The sequence below is a fragment of the Melitaea cinxia genome, chromosome 16, assembly GCF_905220565.1.
Source record: "Melitaea cinxia chromosome 16, ilMelCinx1.1, whole genome shotgun sequence".
In the NCBI taxonomy this organism is placed as follows: Eukaryota; Metazoa; Arthropoda; class Insecta; order Lepidoptera; family Nymphalidae; genus Melitaea; species Melitaea cinxia.
In genome coordinates, this window is record NC_059409.1 from 12,731,904 (window position 1) to 12,753,594 (window position 21,691).

The 21,691-nt window shown below is 32.0% G+C and overlaps 1 protein-coding gene across 1 annotated transcript; it reads left to right on the forward strand.

Moving 5' to 3' along the window:
* The first annotated feature begins 1,610 nt into the window (after positions 1 to 1,610).
* Positions 1,611 to 20,352, forward strand: LOC123661044 (indole-3-acetaldehyde oxidase-like). The gene is made up of 16 exons (XM_045596056.1): positions 1,611 to 1,653; positions 4,395 to 4,564; positions 7,177 to 7,337; positions 8,144 to 8,529; positions 11,047 to 11,270; positions 12,265 to 12,367; positions 14,290 to 14,417; positions 15,352 to 15,642; positions 15,917 to 16,201; positions 16,733 to 17,223; positions 17,313 to 17,496; positions 17,813 to 18,008; positions 18,090 to 18,859; positions 18,933 to 19,125; positions 19,496 to 19,609; positions 20,107 to 20,352. Exons 1-16 carry the CDS (start codon positions 1,611 to 1,613, stop codon positions 20,175 to 20,177), a joined length of 3,810 nt encoding a protein of 1,269 aa, XP_045452012.1. The 3' UTR covers positions 20,178 to 20,352.
* Positions 20,353 to 21,691: the final 1,339 nt, after the last annotated feature.

A 21,691-nucleotide genomic window follows, 5' to 3' on the forward strand; every position in this document is an offset into this window, starting at 1 on the left:
TTATCTATAGTTTAAAATGATTTTTAATGGATGTTCACCCTCTGGGGATGCTTTTAATTATTTCAGTATTTTATTTGCAACAGAATATTCGATAAATGAACAAGATTTTTTTTAAAATTAAAGTAATATATTTTATAATCTATAATAGTATTTTAGTATTATATATAATGCGACGTTTCTTATTTTAATACATTATAACATTATCTTTTTCTTCTACATATGAATACGTGAAGCAAAATATTTGTACCCCTTTTTTCGAAAATTGCACAGACGGAGGAGTATGAAATTTCGTAGTATAGTTTATATAGAGAAGGAGTGCAGAATGCTAATATTTTTTTAATTATGCATAAAAAATATCTACATAAAATCAATTAAAAAAACATTACACACACTACCATATATTTGACACACACGCGTTAATCAAATTGAGAATATACGTATTATAGACTATAGATAAATATTGTTTGTCTCTACTAAATGTCAAATATCTATACGAAGAAATAAAATTGGAGTGTCTGTTTGTAATATTAAAATAACCGCTTTTTACTAAATGCATATGGATGTATACACGGTACATATACCAAAATAACATTTTTTACAATTTTTGTCTGTCTATCTGTCGGTCTGTCTGTCTCTGAAACGGCTGGATCGATTTTGACGGGACTTTCACTCTCAGATAACTGATATAGTAATGAATAATTTAGGCTACTCTTATTTTAGAAATTTATTTATTTTATAACTTTGCGAACTGAACAATAACTTTTTGTTAAATTCCACGCGGACGGAGTCGCGGGCACAGCTAGTGTAGAATAAAGGTAAGGTAGATAATTAAGGGCACATTTATAAATTTTTCTTTTATATTAATTTAAAATAACATATTAATTTTTAATAATCATAATTTAGATAATAAAGCAATACGCGGTAGTTGAATAAAAAATAGGATAATAATATTTATTGCAATTGTAATAAATATCAGTTCGCGGTGATAGCCTCTTTGGTTAATTGGTCAGTCTTTTCATTCATGAGTGGATCCAGTTTTGGTGCTGGGGGGGGGGGATCACATAGTCGTGGTCAAGTCACAAGAAGTTATAATTTAATTTTGATGATAATAATAGATACACGTAAAAAGTAGTTATTTTATTAATGTCAGTACTGTACTTAAAAATATCTATATTTTGGCAAAAAATATTATGTTTAATAATTTAAATTACCCATATTGACCCAGTCCAGGGGAGATCATGACCCCGATGACCCCCCACTGGATCCACCCTTATTTTCATTACCAGTAAGTAGGTAATATCCACATACATATGATTGAAAATTATTTGATATAATTGACATTGAAAACTTATTGGTGTTAGACATACATTTGTATTGTTTCTTTTGTATAGTTTCTTTTGTATAATTTTCTTTTGTTCAATTTTCTTTTGTTTACTATAATTTAATCGCGCTTAATACTATTTTATATTTCGTCGTACGTAACAAGGACAAAACGAGCCACAATTTTTTTTTATCCATTTTTACGAGCACGAAAAACGTGTAGGTACTTTGTATATAAAATTATATTTGATGAAGAAATCGTTCAGTTCAGATAGTGACTTCTCGCGGTGATGGCATGTGTAGAGTTTACGGTGAATGGGCAGAAATGTTCAGGTAATATTAGCGAGTTAAGTTATCTGTTGGATTGTTGATTACAAATGAAGTGAAACATTATATTTTTGTATAGCATTTTAACGATTTTTTACTAATAGAGTTTTATATTATTAATTTTAATGTCAATGCCGATTTTTACCATTTACTTTTAGGCGAGTAATTATGAAAGAATTTGAATTCGTTAATTTAGTGTTATCTAATTATTTCATTATTATGTCACTTTAATGTATCAGTTACGTGTATATGTCAATTGATGTGTTTTATTAACTTTCGAACTAAAAGATTTAGATTTAGATAGATATTAGATTAAGTATTGGTATTGTTTTTTTTTAAATAATGAATTTTATATTTTATTAAGTTTTTTTTAATTTAACTTAACGTGTATTATATTATACATATAACTTTTTTTTTCATTTGGACGCCATTCAATTTTTTTATTATTTATATACATACAGACACATATAATCACGCCTCTTTCCCGTAGGGGTAGGTAGAGACCACTTCTTTACACTTGCTACGATCCTTAGATACTTCTTTCGCTTCGTCCACTTTCATTATTCCCTTCATACATGCTCTTCGGCTTAGGGTACTCTTGACCTGGCCTTTTAAAATTATTATATAATATACTTATATTGTAATATATATTACAATAAACTTATATAGGCTTTATGAAATATATTTAAAATCAATTTCTTTTTTATAATACTTCATTTGGGATTTTTTCGATTTGCTGTCGAGAATCAATTTAAATAGTTGGTTCTTTCTTTTGCGTATTTTTGTTTATTTGTGAAATTTATATCAATTTTCCGATATCAATATATTTTGCTACATTTTTTTTAAAGAAGGTATTTTAAATTTTTATCATAAACATTTAACAGTCTTTGGTTCGTTACTTCAGAAATTACAAAGATTAAGATGTTCATCGCTCAGTGTTAGTTCCAAGTAACTTGAAACCTGGAATGCGTATAAACCTTTGAACATACGGTTCAAATTAAGTTGTCACAAATACTTTAGTCTTAATGAGAAAGAAGACGATCACGAGCGTGTGCGGAAATATAAAAATAATCTACAAGTCATCAAGTTGTTTTGTAATGATTTGCGTATCTTATAGTTTACAGTCCCTTGAGTGTGATTACTGTAATTTATAGGTATACGTAATAACAGTCGTTATTGTAACTGTTACCGATGCTGTAACGCAAAAAATCTTTCTTAAGCAATTTTATTTTATTTCATAATTCTTTTAGTTAAGATATGTTTATTTTTACATTTATATCTTCATTATAAATATACATTGAGTAAACGTACCTTTAATTTCGCCAACCGGTATAAACTGGTTTTAATACTGTAAATATACATTACATTTTGTTACATTTTGTTGGTGCAACTGGAAATCGTTAAAAACAAATAGGAAATATGAGTTACGACAGTATTTACTACTACTATTACTGACTCACACTTAGTAGGTAAACTACGACTGCATTGTGAAAGAATAACTAAGGCGTAGAGAAATTTATTGTAAAATATTTTTTTTACTATTATTTCCAGTTATAAACAGGTTATTTACTAAAAACATAGTCAATCGTCGCGTCAATAAAAGAAATATAATTGATTGTCGACGCGTTGGCGCAGCAGTCACAGCACCGGCTGTTGCGCTGGCGGTTGCGGGTTCAATTCCCGCTCACATTAACATTTAAATTGGCCATCATGTATGTCGTGGTACAAGTGTTTGTGTATTGTGTCAGGTTAAATTATAAGCGAAAAATAATTATTAATATTACATTCACACACGTTCGTCTGTTCCTAAGGTAAGCTTGTGTTATAGGTAACAGCCGACTGCTATATCGTTTTTTTATATAAATAACTTGAAAATTATACATATATAAATACACATATTTCACCCAGACTGTCAAGCGGGATTTAAAGGGGATTCGAACCCACAACCCGCGGAGCTGAAAGCAGGGCCAGTACAAACTGCGCCAACGGCCTAGTCTATATATTATTGTTATATACTATTACTATTACTATACAATTACATATTATTATTATTATTACTATTATATAGTACTAGCGACCCGCCCCGGCTTCGCACGGGTGCAATGCTTTTATTAAATATACTACAGAATGTCTTTATTTATAGTGTGAAGCTAGCTTATAGCATGGTTATTAACATAATAAAAACAACATTCAAATATGCGTCGTTAGATAACACGTTGTTACAGAGTGCATTGAAGAAATAAAGGTTCACTGCTCGTTCCCCGTAGGTGATAGCGTGATAATATGTAGCCTATATGTTGACCCGACTTCTTAATAATATTCGTGCCAAATTTGAAGTAAATCCATGCGGTACTTTTGAGTTTATCCCGGACATACATACAGACAAACAGATAAACAGACAAAAATTCTAAAAACTATATTTTTGGCTTCGGTATCGATTGTAGATCACACCCCAAGTATTCTTTAAAAAAAATATTCAATGTACAGTTTTGACTTTCCTACCATTTTATTATATATATATAGATTATACAAAAATATAAACATTTGCGAGTTAAGAAAGCCGTATCTCTGTAATGTAGCAAAAGTTCAGTTTAAATTTTGCTTGTCTCGTTAGTATTTTTAAAGAAAAAATTGACTTAAAAAGTGGTTTACGAATTAAGATTTTAGAAATAAAATCTCACCGGTTGGCCGGTACATAATTTGTAATGCAACATACTGATAAAACAAGTTTTTAATTTTTCTTACAGTCAACAATCTCGTGCCTCGCGAAACTTCTTTATTCTCCTACCTCAGATACTACCTGTGTCTTCCCGGCACGAAGGCGATGTGCCATCAGGGCGTGTGCGGAGCCTGCATTGTGAACGTATACGCTCGGAGGCCGACTTCCGGTGAAGTCGAGACTTTTTCCATCAACTCTGTGAGTAATATGAATAAGCGATCATTGATCAATGTATTCGATATCCGATCAACTAATGTTAGTTGATCGGGTATCAAATACAAGTTAAACCAAGTCGCAAATCATTGAAAACTCTATCGAAATTTAAAATTATATACTGACCTGGGGATCAATCCGAACTTATCTGGTATATGAACTACTTCCTGAAATCTGACAACTTTGTGTTGTGTCGTTTAAAAAGTAAACCAGTCTTATCTACTCTATAGCAAAACCATTTTTGCTCAGTTGATGGACACAAAAAACCAATGTACTACACCTGTACAACAAGTACTCTGTAGTGGTACATGTAATCGCCTAAAACACCGATGGTTCGCTAATGGTTCGATTTTCGCTCGGGATTAGCAATGAAACGTTCCGAGTGTATTTATGTAATAAATGTATATATTTTATTAGATACAGTAATAGATAACGAATATATAGACTATAAATTAATACAATATACAGCAATTGTAACAAACAATTTAAAAATATTAATGCATTTTCCAATTCAAACCTCACACGTCAATAAAATACTAATACAATATTGTAACGTACAAAACTAGATACTTAGGGTTAGGGATATATTAAAAATATATGCAATATAAAAAAGTACACAATTAAGAATAAAAAAAATCGATACTTATAAAAATAATACAGCTGAAAAAGAATAATTGTATTTGCTCGCAAAAGAAAAAAACCCGACTTCAATTACATCGACAAGTAATACAACGTAGGTCGATGAAAAAATAGTCAAGTAAATACGCATTATCAAAGATTACTCCAAAAGTTGTGATCAAATCTCGATAAAATTTAAATGTGACCACGTGATAAACATCAGCTTTCAATTAAATTAAAAATCATCAAAATCGGTACATGCCGTAAAAAGTTATGCGGTATAATACAACGTAGGTCGACAAAAAAATAGTCAAGTAAAAATGCATTATTAGATATAACTCAAAAAGTTGTTGTTAGATCTCAAATAAATTTAAATGGGACCAAATGACACACACCACCTTTCGATTAAAAAAAATTGTCGAAATCGGTCCACCCAGTCAAAAGTTCTGAAATAACATAAATATAAAAAATACAGTCGAATTAAGAACCAACTCCTTTTTTGGAAGTCGGTTAAAAAGACAATCTATTGATACACCAGTTTAATTCTGCAAACTCGGTCTAAAAAACTCCTTATTTTTTTTTTTTTTGGTCTTTCTATACCTAAATGGGATTATTAGGAGTCAGTGGTATGCTAAAGAGTTGTGGGTGACGAACTGAGTGAATAGGAATTTTCAAGTTAAGTTTCTTCAACAATCTGCTGTTGTAAACACCATTAGTTAGTTTATGGAGACTACACGAATCGGATGTAGTCTTTCGATCTTCCAGAATTCTCAAATTATACTTTTGGAGTATATCAAAGTGCGTAGGAACCCTCGAAGACCTCGCCTACTGCTAAAATATTTTCAAAAAAAGGCGTTGAATAATTTCAATTCTGGCAATGTTCTTTTTTATTTATTTATTGGTAACCAATTAGAAAAGAAGTACTCAATAATAGACCTCACTAATACAATATTTAGAGTTATCAAAGATCTTGCATTCCTGAAGGGCTGCGCGGTACGAACAACAAAGCCCAACGTCTTATTGACTTTACTAGTAGTATAATCATAGTGTGGCCTAAATGATAATGTGGAATCAAACAAAACGCCCAAATTGACCCTGGTAATAATCCTTACTATTTGTAAAACAGATAACACAACCTTTACTCTTATTTAACTCCATAAAACTGTCCTTAACTAAATATATAAAATACTAAAAAATTTAACTGAATTTATGAAGCCCTTGCTGGTGTAATGCTGATAAAAGTTTTATTAGCGAGCGGTCACGAGTTCAATTTCGTTTGAGATGGATAATTGTATTTACACAAATGTTTGTTCCTATTCTGGATGTTTGCTTTGTCTCGCCGCTGTCCCTCATAGAGCCTGTAAAGAAGTTATTCTTAGTTATTATCGTGACTAGGATAATTTTTTTCCACCATTTTGGAAGCTACGACTGAAATCAGTTTCCTCTATAAGTCTACACAAACGAAAAGCATTTAGGCTAGCAGATCAATATGTAAGAATTTGTTGTTTCAGTTCAAGGTCTGTTACCATTCAGTCTATTTAATTAAGTTTTAATTAATTGTCAAAAATTAATATCTAAACATTTGTCTGGACTTGTGGTGCATGATATTACCAAAAACGTCGGCGATTACAGGCTCGAGGTAGATATTTGTGTATGTGCAAATATTTGTTTCTGGTCTCGTTTTATGGCTTTGTGGGTCTCTTCATCATCTCTCGGAGAGTACGCAAAGCTATCGGTGCAAGTTCCTGGTTAAAAAAAATAGCTGCCAACTTGCAGTGGCGTCGCGTGGTAAATTAAGCTCTAACCTTTCTCCCATATGGAAAATGAGGACTTTGCCCAGCAATGGGACATAACAGGATCACTCAATTAATCAAATCAATCAAATAAGCACTCGAACTCGAACACCAAATTACAGACAGTTGGTCTAACCAACTCATTGTCAAATTGAAATGTATACTTATCATAGTTATCTTTACCAGTGTTTGATACTGGTATTTTCCTGTCACGGTTGGGACATCACTACGGTGGAAGCAGTTGGTAGCCGCGGTAAGGGATACAGCGATTTCCAGAAGAGAATAGCTGCGTTCAATGGCACACAGTGTGGTTATTGTACACCTGGATGGGTGATGCAGATGCGGAGGTTAGTAAATAATAAACATTTTAAAGTAACATAGTTCCCAGTTTACAGCAAATTAAAAAAAAGTATTTTATTGGTTACAATTAAATAGGTACAATTCACACTTTTACAATTAAGGTGGTATAAAGAAATATGTTTCAAATTAAAGTGCACCTATTATCTGAACTAGTTAGATAACTGTATCTTATGAATAATTGGCGTCAAAGAATAGCTTCATATTAAAATAAAGAAACGAACGGTATAATTGTTAAAAATGTATATTATTGTATAGATTTCTTGTTATGGTACGGTATTTTTTACAACAAGGTGATATAAGATTATGGCAAAATTTATATAATTTTGGAAGCACGCAGCTGGTGTTCGTGGAAATTTTTTATTTTATTTTTATTTGTACAATTGTTAACGATATTAGATATTATCATCACTTCAGCCCCCTTAATCCTTCCCCCCTTATAACGTAGGGGTATGAAAAATAGATGTTGGCCGATTCTCAGACTTACCCGATAGGCACACATTTCATAATAATCGGTCCAGCCGTTTCGGAGGAGTATGGTAACTGGCATTGTGACACGAGAATTTTATATATAAGATTTCAGAGCCGTCCAACTTAATTGTAAAGTCATTGTCATTACATGCATACTAATAAACTACTAAATTACCTATCTTCAATTTGCCGCTATTTAGCGAACGTTTAACTGTCCTCTAACAAAGTGAATGTGATTACTGAAATGTTTTCAGTAGCTTGATTGCATTGAGTACAATACTAATTACTGAATTAAATTAACGTACCAACGTTTGTTTGTTTTCAGTCTCCTACCAAAGAAATTAACGATGGCTCAACTGGAGAACTCTTTTGGCAGTAATACATGCCGATGTACTGGTTATAGACCAATAATGGACACGATAAAAACATTCGCCGATGATCCTAGTTCAGAATTATGTCAGCGAGTCCAAGACATTGAGGAATTGTCGACTTGCGTGAAGGATAAAATGAGGATTTGTGATCGGAGGTGCTCTGAAACCAGCGAGAGCGACTGGAGCATCGTTAACGAGGCCAGTGAATCAGATGGGCCGTTAGAAATTAATTTCGGTGACAGGATGTTCTTTAAAGTTTTCGAAGAAGATCATATATTTGAAATTTTTAGGAATTATGGAGTTGATTCTTATAAACTCATTGACGGCAATACTGGAAAAGGTGACCAATATGTTAAATTTACGTTTTATCACAATAAAATACCGTATCTGATTTTGTGTCAACATGTAACTACTAATATAATATTTACACACGACGCAAAAACCTTGTACATTTATACTACAGGTGCGTAGCGAGTAATTGATTTTTCATCATTTTGGTGAAGTTGACAATTGATCAAATAAAAAAAAAAAAAATTATACGTCCACGGAAGGTGAGTCGTTTTGTAAAAGAAAAAGACCAAAAAATACATCGTAATTATATATTACATAGTAACTAAAAGCGCAGATTTACTAGCGCTCTCGAGATTATTATAACTTGAAATAACGTTTCTCTATGTCTCTTAGGTACTTATGTATATTTATTTATAACTAGCGGTGCCTACGTTTACGTCCTCGTAGAGTGACTTTGGACAGCATTTTTTTGATAGATCTTTTGGTTTATTTTGCATTATAAACAATCAACCGCCGTTTGGGTAGGTATGTACATGTTTAACGCGATTCTTTAAATTGGCATAACTTTATTATTTATGATGAATAAAAATGTTAAGTGAAGCTTACTACAATATACTAACGAAAATGGAAAAGCCGTTTCTGAGATTAGCGCGCAAAACGTACGTTTACATTTTTATTATATGTATTGATGATTAAATAAAATAGTGTCTATTTTTTTTTTTACAAAGCCAGCCCAAACTTATTATCACGTAATAAAGTACACTTGTAAAGATGTAACATGTTGTTCGTTATTCCCATAATCATAGCTTACACATGTTATTATGTTTGAGTGACAATATCATAAGCCCTAACAGTTAACATTTTATTTTTATAATAGACAACGTAGTAGTATTAGTCTAATTAGATAGCGTTAGGATTATTAACAGCCAATTAGATTTAGTTGATGTTAAATCATCAACAGATGACGATAGTAGTATCGTAGTCGTATATAATACATATAGACATATATTGCCATACCAGTTTAAAGCTCAAACCTGAGGATGTGATAGATTTTTCGTAAAGCTTACCACAAAAATGTACGATTGTAGAATATTGTTAGGGCTGGCTTTTCTCGCTTCAATAAAATTTTAACATCATAAGATCATAAATGCTAAAAATGTATATGAACAAACAGATTACTTGAGCATTTTATAAGGAATTTTAAATTGTAGCGTGGTTGAAATGATAGTATTTGCTGCGAATGTTTTTACATATTATATATACAAATAAATAAAATTGGAGTGTCTTTTTGTAATATTAAAATAAACGCTTCTTACTAAATGCACATGGATGTAAACACGATACATATACCAAAATAATTTTTTTTTAATTTTTGTCTGTCTGTATGTTTGTTCCGGTTAATCTCTAAAAAGCTGGACCGATTCTGACGGGACTTTCACTGGCAGATAGCTGATATAGTAAGGAGTAACTTAGAGTACTTTTATTTTAGAAATTTATTTATTTTATAACTCTGCGAACTGACCAATATCTTTTTGTTAAATTCCACGCTGACGAAGTCGCGAGTACAGCTAGTATGTTATATAATTATACAGAAGTTACTCGTACGTTAATTTTATAGTTAGCTCAAAGATACGCGCAATTACATCTGCATAGGGTCATATTTTATAGCCTTATGGCTGTATTTCCATCGTCTCTTTTGTCCTAGTTTCTTTAATTACCTACATGTACAAAAATTCATAATTGTACAAAAAAAGGAATAGACAAGTAAAATATGCACAAAAGGCGTTCTTTTTAGTACCATGAAGACGATAAAGTGGAGACGAAGAGACGTGTTACCAGTGATACTTACAAAATACATATAAATAAGTTATAATTTTTTTTTTTGAAAAATACACACATACGTATATATATATATATATATATATATATATATGATAGGTTGTATAAATGATATAGGGTTGTCCATTAAATATGTTAATTAAATAAGGAGGAGGGGGAGTCTTTGCTTAGCGTGACGAGATGTGACAAAGGGTTTTTTTTGTATATCTTTAGAATAATAGAAACAAATTATTAATTAGTAAGCTATTTTCAATCACAGTCTTATAGGGGAGCTAGCTTTTGTGACGTAGGGGGTTCAAGGTGGTAATTAAAAAAGCGTTATTGGGTAAATCTATAATATAAAAATGAGTCGCTGAATGTGTTGCTAAGCGCAAAACTCGAGAACGGTTGGACCGATTTCGCTAATTCTTTTTTTAAAATATTCCTTGAAGTACGAGGATGGTTCTTACGGAGAGAAAAATTCTAAAAAAAATTAAATTTCCTGAAAAAGTCTAAAAACAACCTTTTCTATACTCCCAAACAAAAGATTTGTGATAATACTTAAAAGTCAATTTGAACTTTAATACCATACGATAAAGTATGTGTTAGGCGATACGAAGTTCGCCGGGTCAGCTAGTATGTATATATATATATATATATATATATATATATATATATATATATATATATATATATATATATATACATACTCCTATAATATAATCGTAATAATAATAAAATGTTTCAGCTATCTTACGTGACTACAGTTATCCTTCAATACTAATTGACATCAGCGATGTGGCCTTTCTGAAGCAGTATAATTTTGATCAGAACCTCGTCCTGGGAGCTAATATCTCACTGGAAGAATGTATACAAATATTTAAAGAAACGGCAGCTACTAAGGAAGATTTTGCATATTTAGAGGAACTAGCAAAACATATCGATTTAATCGCTCAAATTCCAGTAAGAAATGTAAGTTGATTTTCAATTATAAATTTTCACGCTTTCTTTTAACAAGCGTATTTAAATTTTCATCTAAAAAAAAAATTAAATTATAGTAAAATTATTCAATTTATGTCGAAGAAATGGGCTTTACCTTTTTTTTATTCAGTGGTTATCAGCTGCAATTACAGTATTCCAGTTAAACGCTTCTCGAACCTATATTTTGCCGATACGTTATCGCCATTTATGTCATTATCATAACTACTGTTACACATGACAAATTTTTGTATTATTTTAGTAATAGTTTTTTTTTTTTCTTTAATAAGCCCATTTATTGAGGAATGATAGGCTATTATTATTTATATATTATTAGTTTATATAGGAAGGCTAGCTTAGATTTATAGAATACTTAGAAATCAACTTCTAACCCGATTTGGACTATGTTGTTATGACTAGGCGAACTCGCCTCGTCCGATCACACTTTTCGTAATTCTCGTAACGCAGTTACCAGCTTACTTCCCAAGTCAAGCGTGCGTAAAGAATTTTTATTTCAATAATCAAAACATTTACGTTAAAAAAGTGTGTGTGTGTGTGTAACTTATGTACGCACGTAAGAAGTTATACTTCATTGGCTAGCTTACTTCATGGTGCCGCGCGCATCGTAAAAAATTTACTCTCATTATTTTTTCCTAACGTGCCAAAAGAAGTATAACTTCAAAAAACGAGTGCTTTAGATCACACGACTGAAGTAAAACTTTTTAGTTGCCCCTACAGTAATATACGAAACATAACTCTCTCTTTTCAATCTTCCCTAACTTTACCTCGCTCCTAACTTCCATTCGCCTCGCATGATCACACTTTTGGTAACGCTCTCGTTTACCATTCTCATTTACCAGTTAACTCTCAAGTCAAGCGTGCGCAAAGAAGCTTTACTTAAAAAAATACGGCAGTTCAAGGTTCAGTCGGCTAGTATTTTTTTAAACTTCAAATTGACTATGGTAAATAAATGTAAAAATTTCTTTAGGTCGGTTCTCTGGCCGGAAATATCATGCTGAAACATATCAAGCCTTCCTACCCGTCCGATTTGTTCATACTGTTCGAGGCAGTCGGAGCCACTGTCACTATTTGTAAGTTATTAATTTATTCGTAATTTTTTTTTCACAGAATTATGTAACAGTAACGGTCCTGAAGGTGAATACAGTTTGAATAAATTTGTATTGTAGACTCTTTATTATTCGCTATTTCGTTGCATTGAAATTGAACGGTGTTGCTTAATAGCAATGCTGGACTGTAATAAGGAGGTATAAGCGAGTTAACAGTGGTTCATATTACAGTCTGATGCATCTTATTATTATAATCTAGGTGATCAGTATGTTCCGATTCCGGAGTGATTTTGATTATTATCGTAAAGAGACCTAAAATGTCCATGTTAATAACTGATAATGGGTCATTCAACAAGTGAGAAAATCCCAAAAATATTCGAAAATGCTATTCTAAATTTTCGCATCATATTACTTATTTTTATCATCAGCATCATATATTAAAACGTATTTAGGTACTTCTCGTTGTTTGTACCATTAAATATGGAGTTATACAGATTGTTGATTTTTACAGATTCAAAAAAATAATTTGACATTAATAGAGCTGACATTTCATGCATTAAATAATTCGCATAATGTAAACGTAGTGTGTACGAGGCTAATTTGTTCGTTCATATTATTATTATAGTTATGCTGTGGAATTAATCTAAGAGATCCACACCACTCATAGTTATGCTGGTGTCTCATACTTATTCCTTTGAATAATCCCTCTGAACCTTTTTTTAGTAAGTCTGTTTATATTAGGTACTAGCGACCCGCCCCAGCTTCGCACGGGTACAATGCTGATACTAAATATACTACAGAATGTCTTAATTTAATAGTGTGAAGCTAGCTTATACCATGGTTTTTAACATAATAACAACAACATTCAAATATGCGTCGTTAGATTACACATTGTTACAGAATGCGTTGAAGAAATAAAGGTTCACTGCTCGTTTCCCGTAGATAATAGCGTGATAATATTTAGCCTATATGTTGACCGAACTTCTTAATAATATTCGTGCCAAATTTGAAGTAAATCCATGCAGTACTTTTTGAGTTTATCCAGAAAATACATACAAACAGACAAAAATTCTAAAAACTATATTTTTGGCTTCGATATCGATTGTAGATCACACCCCAAGTATTCTTTTAAAAAAATATTCAATATACTTAAAGTTTTGACTTTCCTACCATTTTATTATATGTTATAGACTATAAGCTTTTTCTGACACAACCTTGTTTGTTAACATTTCTCAGCGACTGTATCCTTCTTTATCGAAATGAGCAATGAAATCGACAAATGTATAATAACTATAAAAAGATAATAATCTGATTTTAGATTTAAATTCTTTGGTATTGATCTGGCTAAACAATTAACCAGGGGTTCTAGTTCGATCGCATAGGTGTTCGCGATTGTCTAATGATACACGTTGTTCTTACAGACACACCTGATTTACTAGGCTGAAGATGTGATATTTCTGGCCAGCGATTTTCTACATCCGCTTCATGAACATCCTCGTCGACAAGAGACAAACAATTTGCAATTATACTAAACTTTTCATGTCGTTAAGTGATTTAGATAAAATCACCCGAAAAATTGTATTATCTTCACTTCTATAAGGAATATAGGTTTACTGTAATAATATCAAAAGTAACTTAACTCTCCAAAATATACACTTCGTTACAAATCATTGTATTTTTTTCGCCTCAGAATTATTCAGTTACTTTATTAATTTTGGATTCACACAAGAAATAAATATTGTTTCACACTAAGCTTATATTTTTATAGCTAGGTTATATTTATAGTTCTAAACGATAAAAATGTTATCCCATATATTATACTGGGGACTTGGTAAAGTTAAATATCAGAAATTACCGCAAAATTTATTTTGTTTTGTCGTTCGATTTTATTGGTCTATAAAACCTGAGATGTCACGTTCATAAAATTTTATCTTCTTATTTTGCAGGTGAAGGAACTAATAATACAGTTACTTTGTCATTGCCAGATTTTCTTAAGTGCAATATGAAAGGCAAATTATTAATAAACTTCGAATTACCTCCACAAGGTTCCAATCATATATTCAGAAGTTACAAGGTAAGTTAAAATACAAAACGTTTAAATATGTAGGGTTTAATCTAGATTTTAATACAATTTTGACGTCTCAAAATTTTTACTTCAATCGTAAAATCAAACTGAAAGCTAAGGAAAGAAAGTAAGGTTACGCTGCAATTTACAAATATGGATGTTTTGTTTTTCTGAGAATATTGATATGTTTTTTAAATTAATTTTAAAATACAAAATTGAAAGTAAAAAATAGATTATTTAATCATTTTACCCCAGATTAAAAAATAATAGTGTAGCCTTTGCATACCTGTAAAACCTGAAGCATTGCAAGCGTGTTGCCTATCCTACCGCCGACCCTGCCCAGGAACTCTTTCTACCTTACTCACCATAACAACACAACACTACTTGACAGCAGTATTATATAGTTGTGATCTTCTGTATTATATACAGTCACTTGTGATTATTTCCAGACTAATAATAATAATACTCTTTATTGTACACCATTAAAAGAAACAACAGAGAAAAAATATAAAATGAAAGATGTACAAAGGCGGTCTTATCGCTGAAAGAGCGATCTCTTCCAGACAACCTTTGGGTATAGGACACGAAATAGAAACTGCAGTTAGGAAGTAAACAAACGATTGGTGTGCGAATTAGAACTCGAACAAAGTACTAATAGACAATATATAATAATAATAAACATACATAACACTTACATATATAAAATACACACACATATATAAAAGTCCGTTATCGTAGTTAAATCCCGTATTTATGTCTAGATAACGTCCAGGTCTTAGTAGCTAAAAGATTCTTAATTTTTTGCTTTAGTACTGTACACTCATTATGTAAATTGATGCTAGTTAGAAAATAAGATTTATTGCCACCTTACACTTGCTATGATTTTTTAAGAAATGATCTTCATTTTAAAAATACTCCTACAGTAATTTATATGTAATTTCAGATAACGGCAAGAAGTCAAAACGCGTTAGCGATTGTAAACGGTGCCTTTAACATCAAAATGAATTTAAGCAACAGTAGTATAATAAAAGCCAGTATTGTTTATGGAAACATATCTACTAAATTTATTCATGCGAAACAAACAGAAGCATATGTAAAGGGAAAGAATATATTTAACAACAAAACCTTACAAGAAGTTATTAAAGTATTAAGTAAGGACTTAGTTCCCGAAGATATGCCTCCGGCTGCTTCTCCGGAAATCAGAAAAAAAATGGCAATAGGTCTTTTTTACAAGGTACATAAATTACCATATTTAGTGCTCATTTTACGGATTGCTGATAAAACTAGCTGACGGGTTACCGTAATCAACAGATAAAATATTGTATGATACATTTCACTATATATCATAGCTCAGTGAACTACATAAACGCAATCGTAAGGCTAACGTCTAACAAAAGATTTTCATTTAAAAAAATATTTGTTGGTAAGGAATGAATCTCTATTCATTCCAACACAAAAAAAGATAAGGTACATAATATCAATAAATAAATAGAAAACGTATTTTTCAGTTCGTCTTAAGTATAAGCCCGAAGAATCTTCTCACTTCTAAATACGAATCCGGCGGCACTCTTATATACCGCCCTGTCTCGAGTGGAAAACAAGATTTCCAAACCGATCCCTCTCTTTATCCTCTCAACCAACCAGTACAGAAACTAGAGGCCGTAATACAGAGTTCTGGGGAGGCTCAATATGTGAATGATATACCGCCCTTGCCAAGGGAAGTTTTTTGTGCGTTTGTTCTGTCAACAGTCCACAATGGTGAAGTGAATGTTATTGACAGTAAAGACACTTTGGTAAGTAAATTTTAAGTGAAAGTATATAAAAAATGTAATTACAGTTTAAAAATAACTAAACGAACTGTAACTGTCTTGTTGTCACAAATGTTTTTGTTCAATGTTGTGTATATACCTGTTGGCGGCGCCTAAACACCGACAGTCCCGGGTTCGATTCCCACTGGATTCGATTCGAGTGGATATTTTTGTTTATACAAATATTTATTTCCTATCTGGTTGTTAGTCCTTGTGGGTCTCCCTCGGAGAGCACGTTAAGCTGGCGGTCTCGGTTGTTATCGTGTACACCTGATAGCGATCGTTACACATAGTAGGGAATATATCCGCCAACCCGCATTGGAGCAGCGTGGTGGATTTAGCTCTGATCTTTCTCCTACATAGGGTAAGAGGCCTATGCCCAGCAGTGGGATATTACAGGCTGAAGCGTCTGTATACCTTTTATCGACATACACATCAGAAATGTACCTTATAAGGGTGTACTATTAAAGTAAATAAATAAATAAAATTATAAAGTATAGTTTCTGCATATTTTAGGCTACACCAAATGTTTTAGCAGTATACACTGCTAAAGATATCCCTGGTGTAAATTCGTTCACAATGCCTGGATTCCAATTGCAAACTGAAGATGAAGTAATTTTAGCTGACAAAAATATTCAATACTATGGTCAACCGGTAGCAATAGTAGTCGCAACTAATCAAGAGCTAGCTATTAGTGCTTCCTATAAAGTTAAAGTTACTTATAAGAATGTTAAAAATGTACCTCCTGTTTTGACAATCAACCAAGCTAAGCAAGTTCCGGCAAGAGTAATAGCTGGTCCCACTATTGAACCAAAAGGAAGAGGTTCTAACGTAAAGAAAATAATAAAAGGTGTTTATGAAATAGGAGCACAGTATCATTATTATTTGGAACCTTTGTCATGTGTGTCAATTCCTCTTGACAAGGGATTGGAAGTCTATGATGTTACTCAATGGATGGATTTGACTCAAGCAGCTGTAGCTCGCTGTTTGAATATATCAGAAAGCGAGTAAGCAATCATTTTAGATTAAATTAAATTTTAATTCTATAAATAAAAAGACTTAAAAAAGTATTTTATATTTATTCTTATTATTTTAGTGTTCACGTGAAGGTCCGACGTCTTGGCGGTGGTTTCGGTGGAAAAATCAGTCGTAATGTGCAAGTAGCTTGCGCTAGCGCAATCGTTGCTAAGACTCTCAATCGACCGTGTAGGTTTATATTGCCTTTGGATACTAACCTGACTATTGCTGGAAGGAGGTTACCCTGCCAGTGCGAATATGAGGTAAATTTTCTATTGAAAAGAAAGTTAATTGAATAGGAAAGCATACTGGCTTTAAATTAAACCATTTTTTTAATTTCATTTTATTTTCTAAGACAATTAAGAAAAATACTATTATAGTTTTTTTTTTTTTTATTTAAAGCTGATTCGCATGATTATTAAAAGTGCAGAGATTGGGTAAATCACATAAAAATACTAAACAGCATACTGTGAAATTCGTTATTTTTATTTTCTGAAGACTTAAATAAAAAATAGGTGAAAAATTTTGTGAAATCTAGGGAGGAGAGGTGTTCTGTTATAAATACATAGGTTTTATCAGGTCGGTGTGGACGACGATGGGAAAATCCAATATTTAAATGCTACAATCACGGAAGACGATGGCTGCGCCCATAATGAGAATGTTTTGAGCTATGTGTCAGAAGGCTTTCCAAATTGTTACAATCGCGATTACTTCAACGTAAAAACCTTTGCTGTTACTACTGACCTACCTGGTAACACTTTCGCCAGAGCGCCAGGTGTGATTTTATTACTAAGTTCTAAATAGTTTTCTAATGTCGTCCGCGAACTGATTATAACGTCAACTGTGTTTTGTGCAGGAACTTTAGAGGGCATGGCTTGTATGGAAAATATCATAGAACACATAGCAGCTGAAGTACGGAAAGATCCCACAGATGTACGATTAGTAAACATGAGAGAAGAAGACAACGATTTACCCTCTCTTATTGAAACGTTGAAAAAGAAAGCTGATTATGAGAAGAGGGTTAATGAAATCAAAATATTCAACCAAAATAACAGATGGATGAAAAAGTCGATACATATAAGTGTTATGCTCTTTCCTGTGATATTTTATGGCAATTACACCGCCATGGTCTCAATTTACCGAGGGGACGGTACAGTGACTGTCACCACAGGTGGTATTGAAATGGGTCAAGGGGTAAACACTAAAGCAGCGCAAGTTTGCGCTTATGAACTAGGCATACCATTAGATAAAGTGACAGTTATTCCTAGTTATTCATTTGTAGCCGCAAACAATGTATTTTCCGGCTCCAGTATTGTGAGCGAAAGTGTTTGTTTTTCTATCATACAAGCATGTAATACGTTGAAGGAGCGATTGAAGCCGATAAAAGAACAAATGAACAATCCTACTTGGTTAGAACTGATAAAGCGAGCTGGAGACGAACTTGTAGATCTAACAGCTATTTACATGATGACTGATAAGGAACCCGACTTGCAAGGCTATAGCGCCTTCGCTGTTACTATAGTAGAAGTTCAATTAGATGTATTAACTGGAAGTTTTCTAATAGCAAGAGCAGATATTTTAGAGGATGTCGGTTTGAGCACCAATCCTAACATCGATGTAGGACAGGTATAAATTTTGTCCTACCGTTTTGTTTTTCTTTTTAATGCAATATTGATATTTTTTTCTTATCTTTGTGTAGGTCGAAGGAGCTTACGTACAAGGCTTGAGCTATTATACATGTGAAAAGTTTGTCTATGACAAAACGACTGGTAAATTGCTGACGAACGACGCTTTGAATTACGAAGTTTTTCTCGCCAAAGACATACCGGTTGATTTTAGAGTACATTTTAGATATAATTCAAAAAACCCGAAAGGTGTTCTTGGATCTAAAGGTAAATCAGATATTTTATAAAAACGTTCTTCATTATTTTTCTTATAGACGTTATTAAATTCAATTACCGTAAATTGTACCTAAATGTTGATTTTTACGATGTCTATTACCTTTCAAAGAATTGATAATCAGAATTACTTCTAAGTTTTAACTGCTTTACATGTTTAAACAGTAGGTACTGTTACAATACAATAATCCTTTTTTTTCTTTTTTATAGTTATTGATATTTCTCTATCAAATAGCTAACCAATATTAAGAAAATCACTAGAATCGCTTCAGGAGTTTCAGACTTTATGGATTAAACATTAAACATACTCATAAATTGTATAAATACTCATAAATTACATACATACACGTCCTTTACATTTCAGCTGTCGGAGAGATGGGAATTTGTACTTCGTATGGTATTATCTATGCTTTAAGACAATGTATTATGGAGTCTCGAAAGGATTCCGGTTACGACCCTTATGAGTGGATAGATATAGGTTTGTTATTGTTAATACATTTTATTATATACTAGCTGACCCCACAGTCGTTGTCCTTTCTTCGGAAATATAAATACATGGATTTTTTTATATCTCTACGGTACCTGCTATCTGCCAAAGCCAATATAAGCTACTTAATTATTTGGCTATTATTTCTAACACTGCACGGAGCTTGCGCAGAGAAAATTTTAAGTATAAAATTAGTGGTGTATACATAAAATAGTGTTGATAGTTTATTCAAATTTAACGCAAAAAGTTTACACTTGAAAAATACTCTATGAAAATACATGTATGCAGTTCCATTACATTAATTAAAAAAAAAAAAACTAGTGAAATTTATACATTTCTGTCATAATAAAGAAGTATACAAATTCATTTAATTTATTCTTAACTGTGTTTACAACAGAAAAGACAGAAGGAGTTTGAAGGATTTTGGGATTTTTGATTTATAGAACTTTGAATACCATGATCTAATATTATAACTATGCTTTTTTCAGATATACCCTTGACGGCAGAAGCTATATTGAAAGCCCTGAATGTAAAAACGAGTGAATTAATTTTAAACTAAAATCTGTGTTTTTTATCTACTAAAAATAAATAATATGAAATGTCCATATGATATAGAATAATACATTCAAGTAATTAGCCAAATTGCTGTTCTAATTTGTTGATAATATGCTGTTTTAATTTGCTATTTAAGTAAGAATTTCTGTTTTGTAAGATAATAAAATTGTTATCATTTACTTTTGGTTTGCTTTTGCGGTCTTATTTTATTTATTCTTTAAACGATGATTACAACTGAATTTGAATTTAGTTCTTCACTCTAAGAAAAAAAAAATGATTTTGCTTTTTAAGACTTATTTATCACTGAAAAAATTTAAATTTAAAATTAAAAAGTCCGTGATTTGTATAAACGTATATGAGACCCATAATGCTTATAGTTGGTCTACAAAGGTGGTGGGTCATCATCCACTGCTTGACATAGGCCTCCATAACCTCATAAGGTGGTGGATAATGAAAAGCGACAAGCAAAGCGAATTATATACTAAGTTTTGGATAAATTGTACGACGGTCTAATTTATTCATTTGAACATTATACGAAATGGTGGTTTTCGTGATATATTTGTATACGTTTCCACTTATTCCTTCATATTAGTTTGGTACTAATATGAGGGGCATTCTACGTGTTTGGTTCACATTAGTTTATGTTAACACGTGGTATTAAATTAATATTTATTATTCAATATTAATTATTACATCCATAAATTAAGAACTAAATTTATATATACCAGAAAATACTTGCAGAAAAATGCTTGAATTTCCATGAAACGTCGTGGAAGAGTATACAAATGTGATAAAATATATTTCAGTTCGTCCTAAGTATAAGTCCAACAAACATTCTCAATGCATCGCACAAATCTGGTGGTACTCTAATACATCGCCCCGTTTCAAGCGGGAAACTGGATTTCCAAATAGATTCGTCCCTTTATCCTCTAAACCAACCAGTGCAGAAACTAGAGGCCGTAATACAGAGTTCTGGGGAAGCTCAGTTTGTGAATGACATACCTCCCTTACCGAGAGGATATCGTTGATGGTAAAGAAGCGTTGGTAAGTGAACTATTTTATATTGTGTTGGTTAATCATTTTGTCTACATATAGGTACCTACATAGGATATTAGTATTTTTAAATACTGACTGATCACGTAAGTTTGTCAAAATTCGCAGTTCAGTCTAAACACTATCCTACGATACCTGTCTTCGAGTTTCATGTAAACATATTATGTGCTTAAGAATATTTTTTCCGAAAACTTTTCATTTTCTAACTATAAATGCATATGATAAAGTTTTATCACTTAATTTTTACGATTTTCACACATTGTAGGCTATGCCAAACGTATTAGCAGTATAGGTATACAGCAAAGATCTTATGCATTAACAAAATAAAAAATACGATTTACGCCTTATTCGCACTAAACTAGAAGTTTGGCCAAGCGGAGAGTAATTTATTGATTAAAGAACTTGCCAACGTTCTGAGATCGTTAATTACTAATGATTGAGTAAATGTAAATTGAAAAGTAATCG

Excerpts from the sequence above, each read along its gene's own strand:
- LOC123661044 (XM_045596056.1), top strand. The coding sequence starts at position 1,611 with ATGGCATGTGTAGAGTTTACGGTGAATGGGCAGAAATGTTCAG. Across the intron at positions 1,654-4,394 it reads GAATGGGCAGAAATGTTCAG|TCAACAATCTCGTGCCTCGC; the intron begins GTAATATTAGCG and ends TTTTTCTTACAG. Across the intron at positions 8,530-11,046 it reads TGACGGCAATACTGGAAAAG|CTATCTTACGTGACTACAGT; the intron begins GTGACCAATATG and ends AAAATGTTTCAG.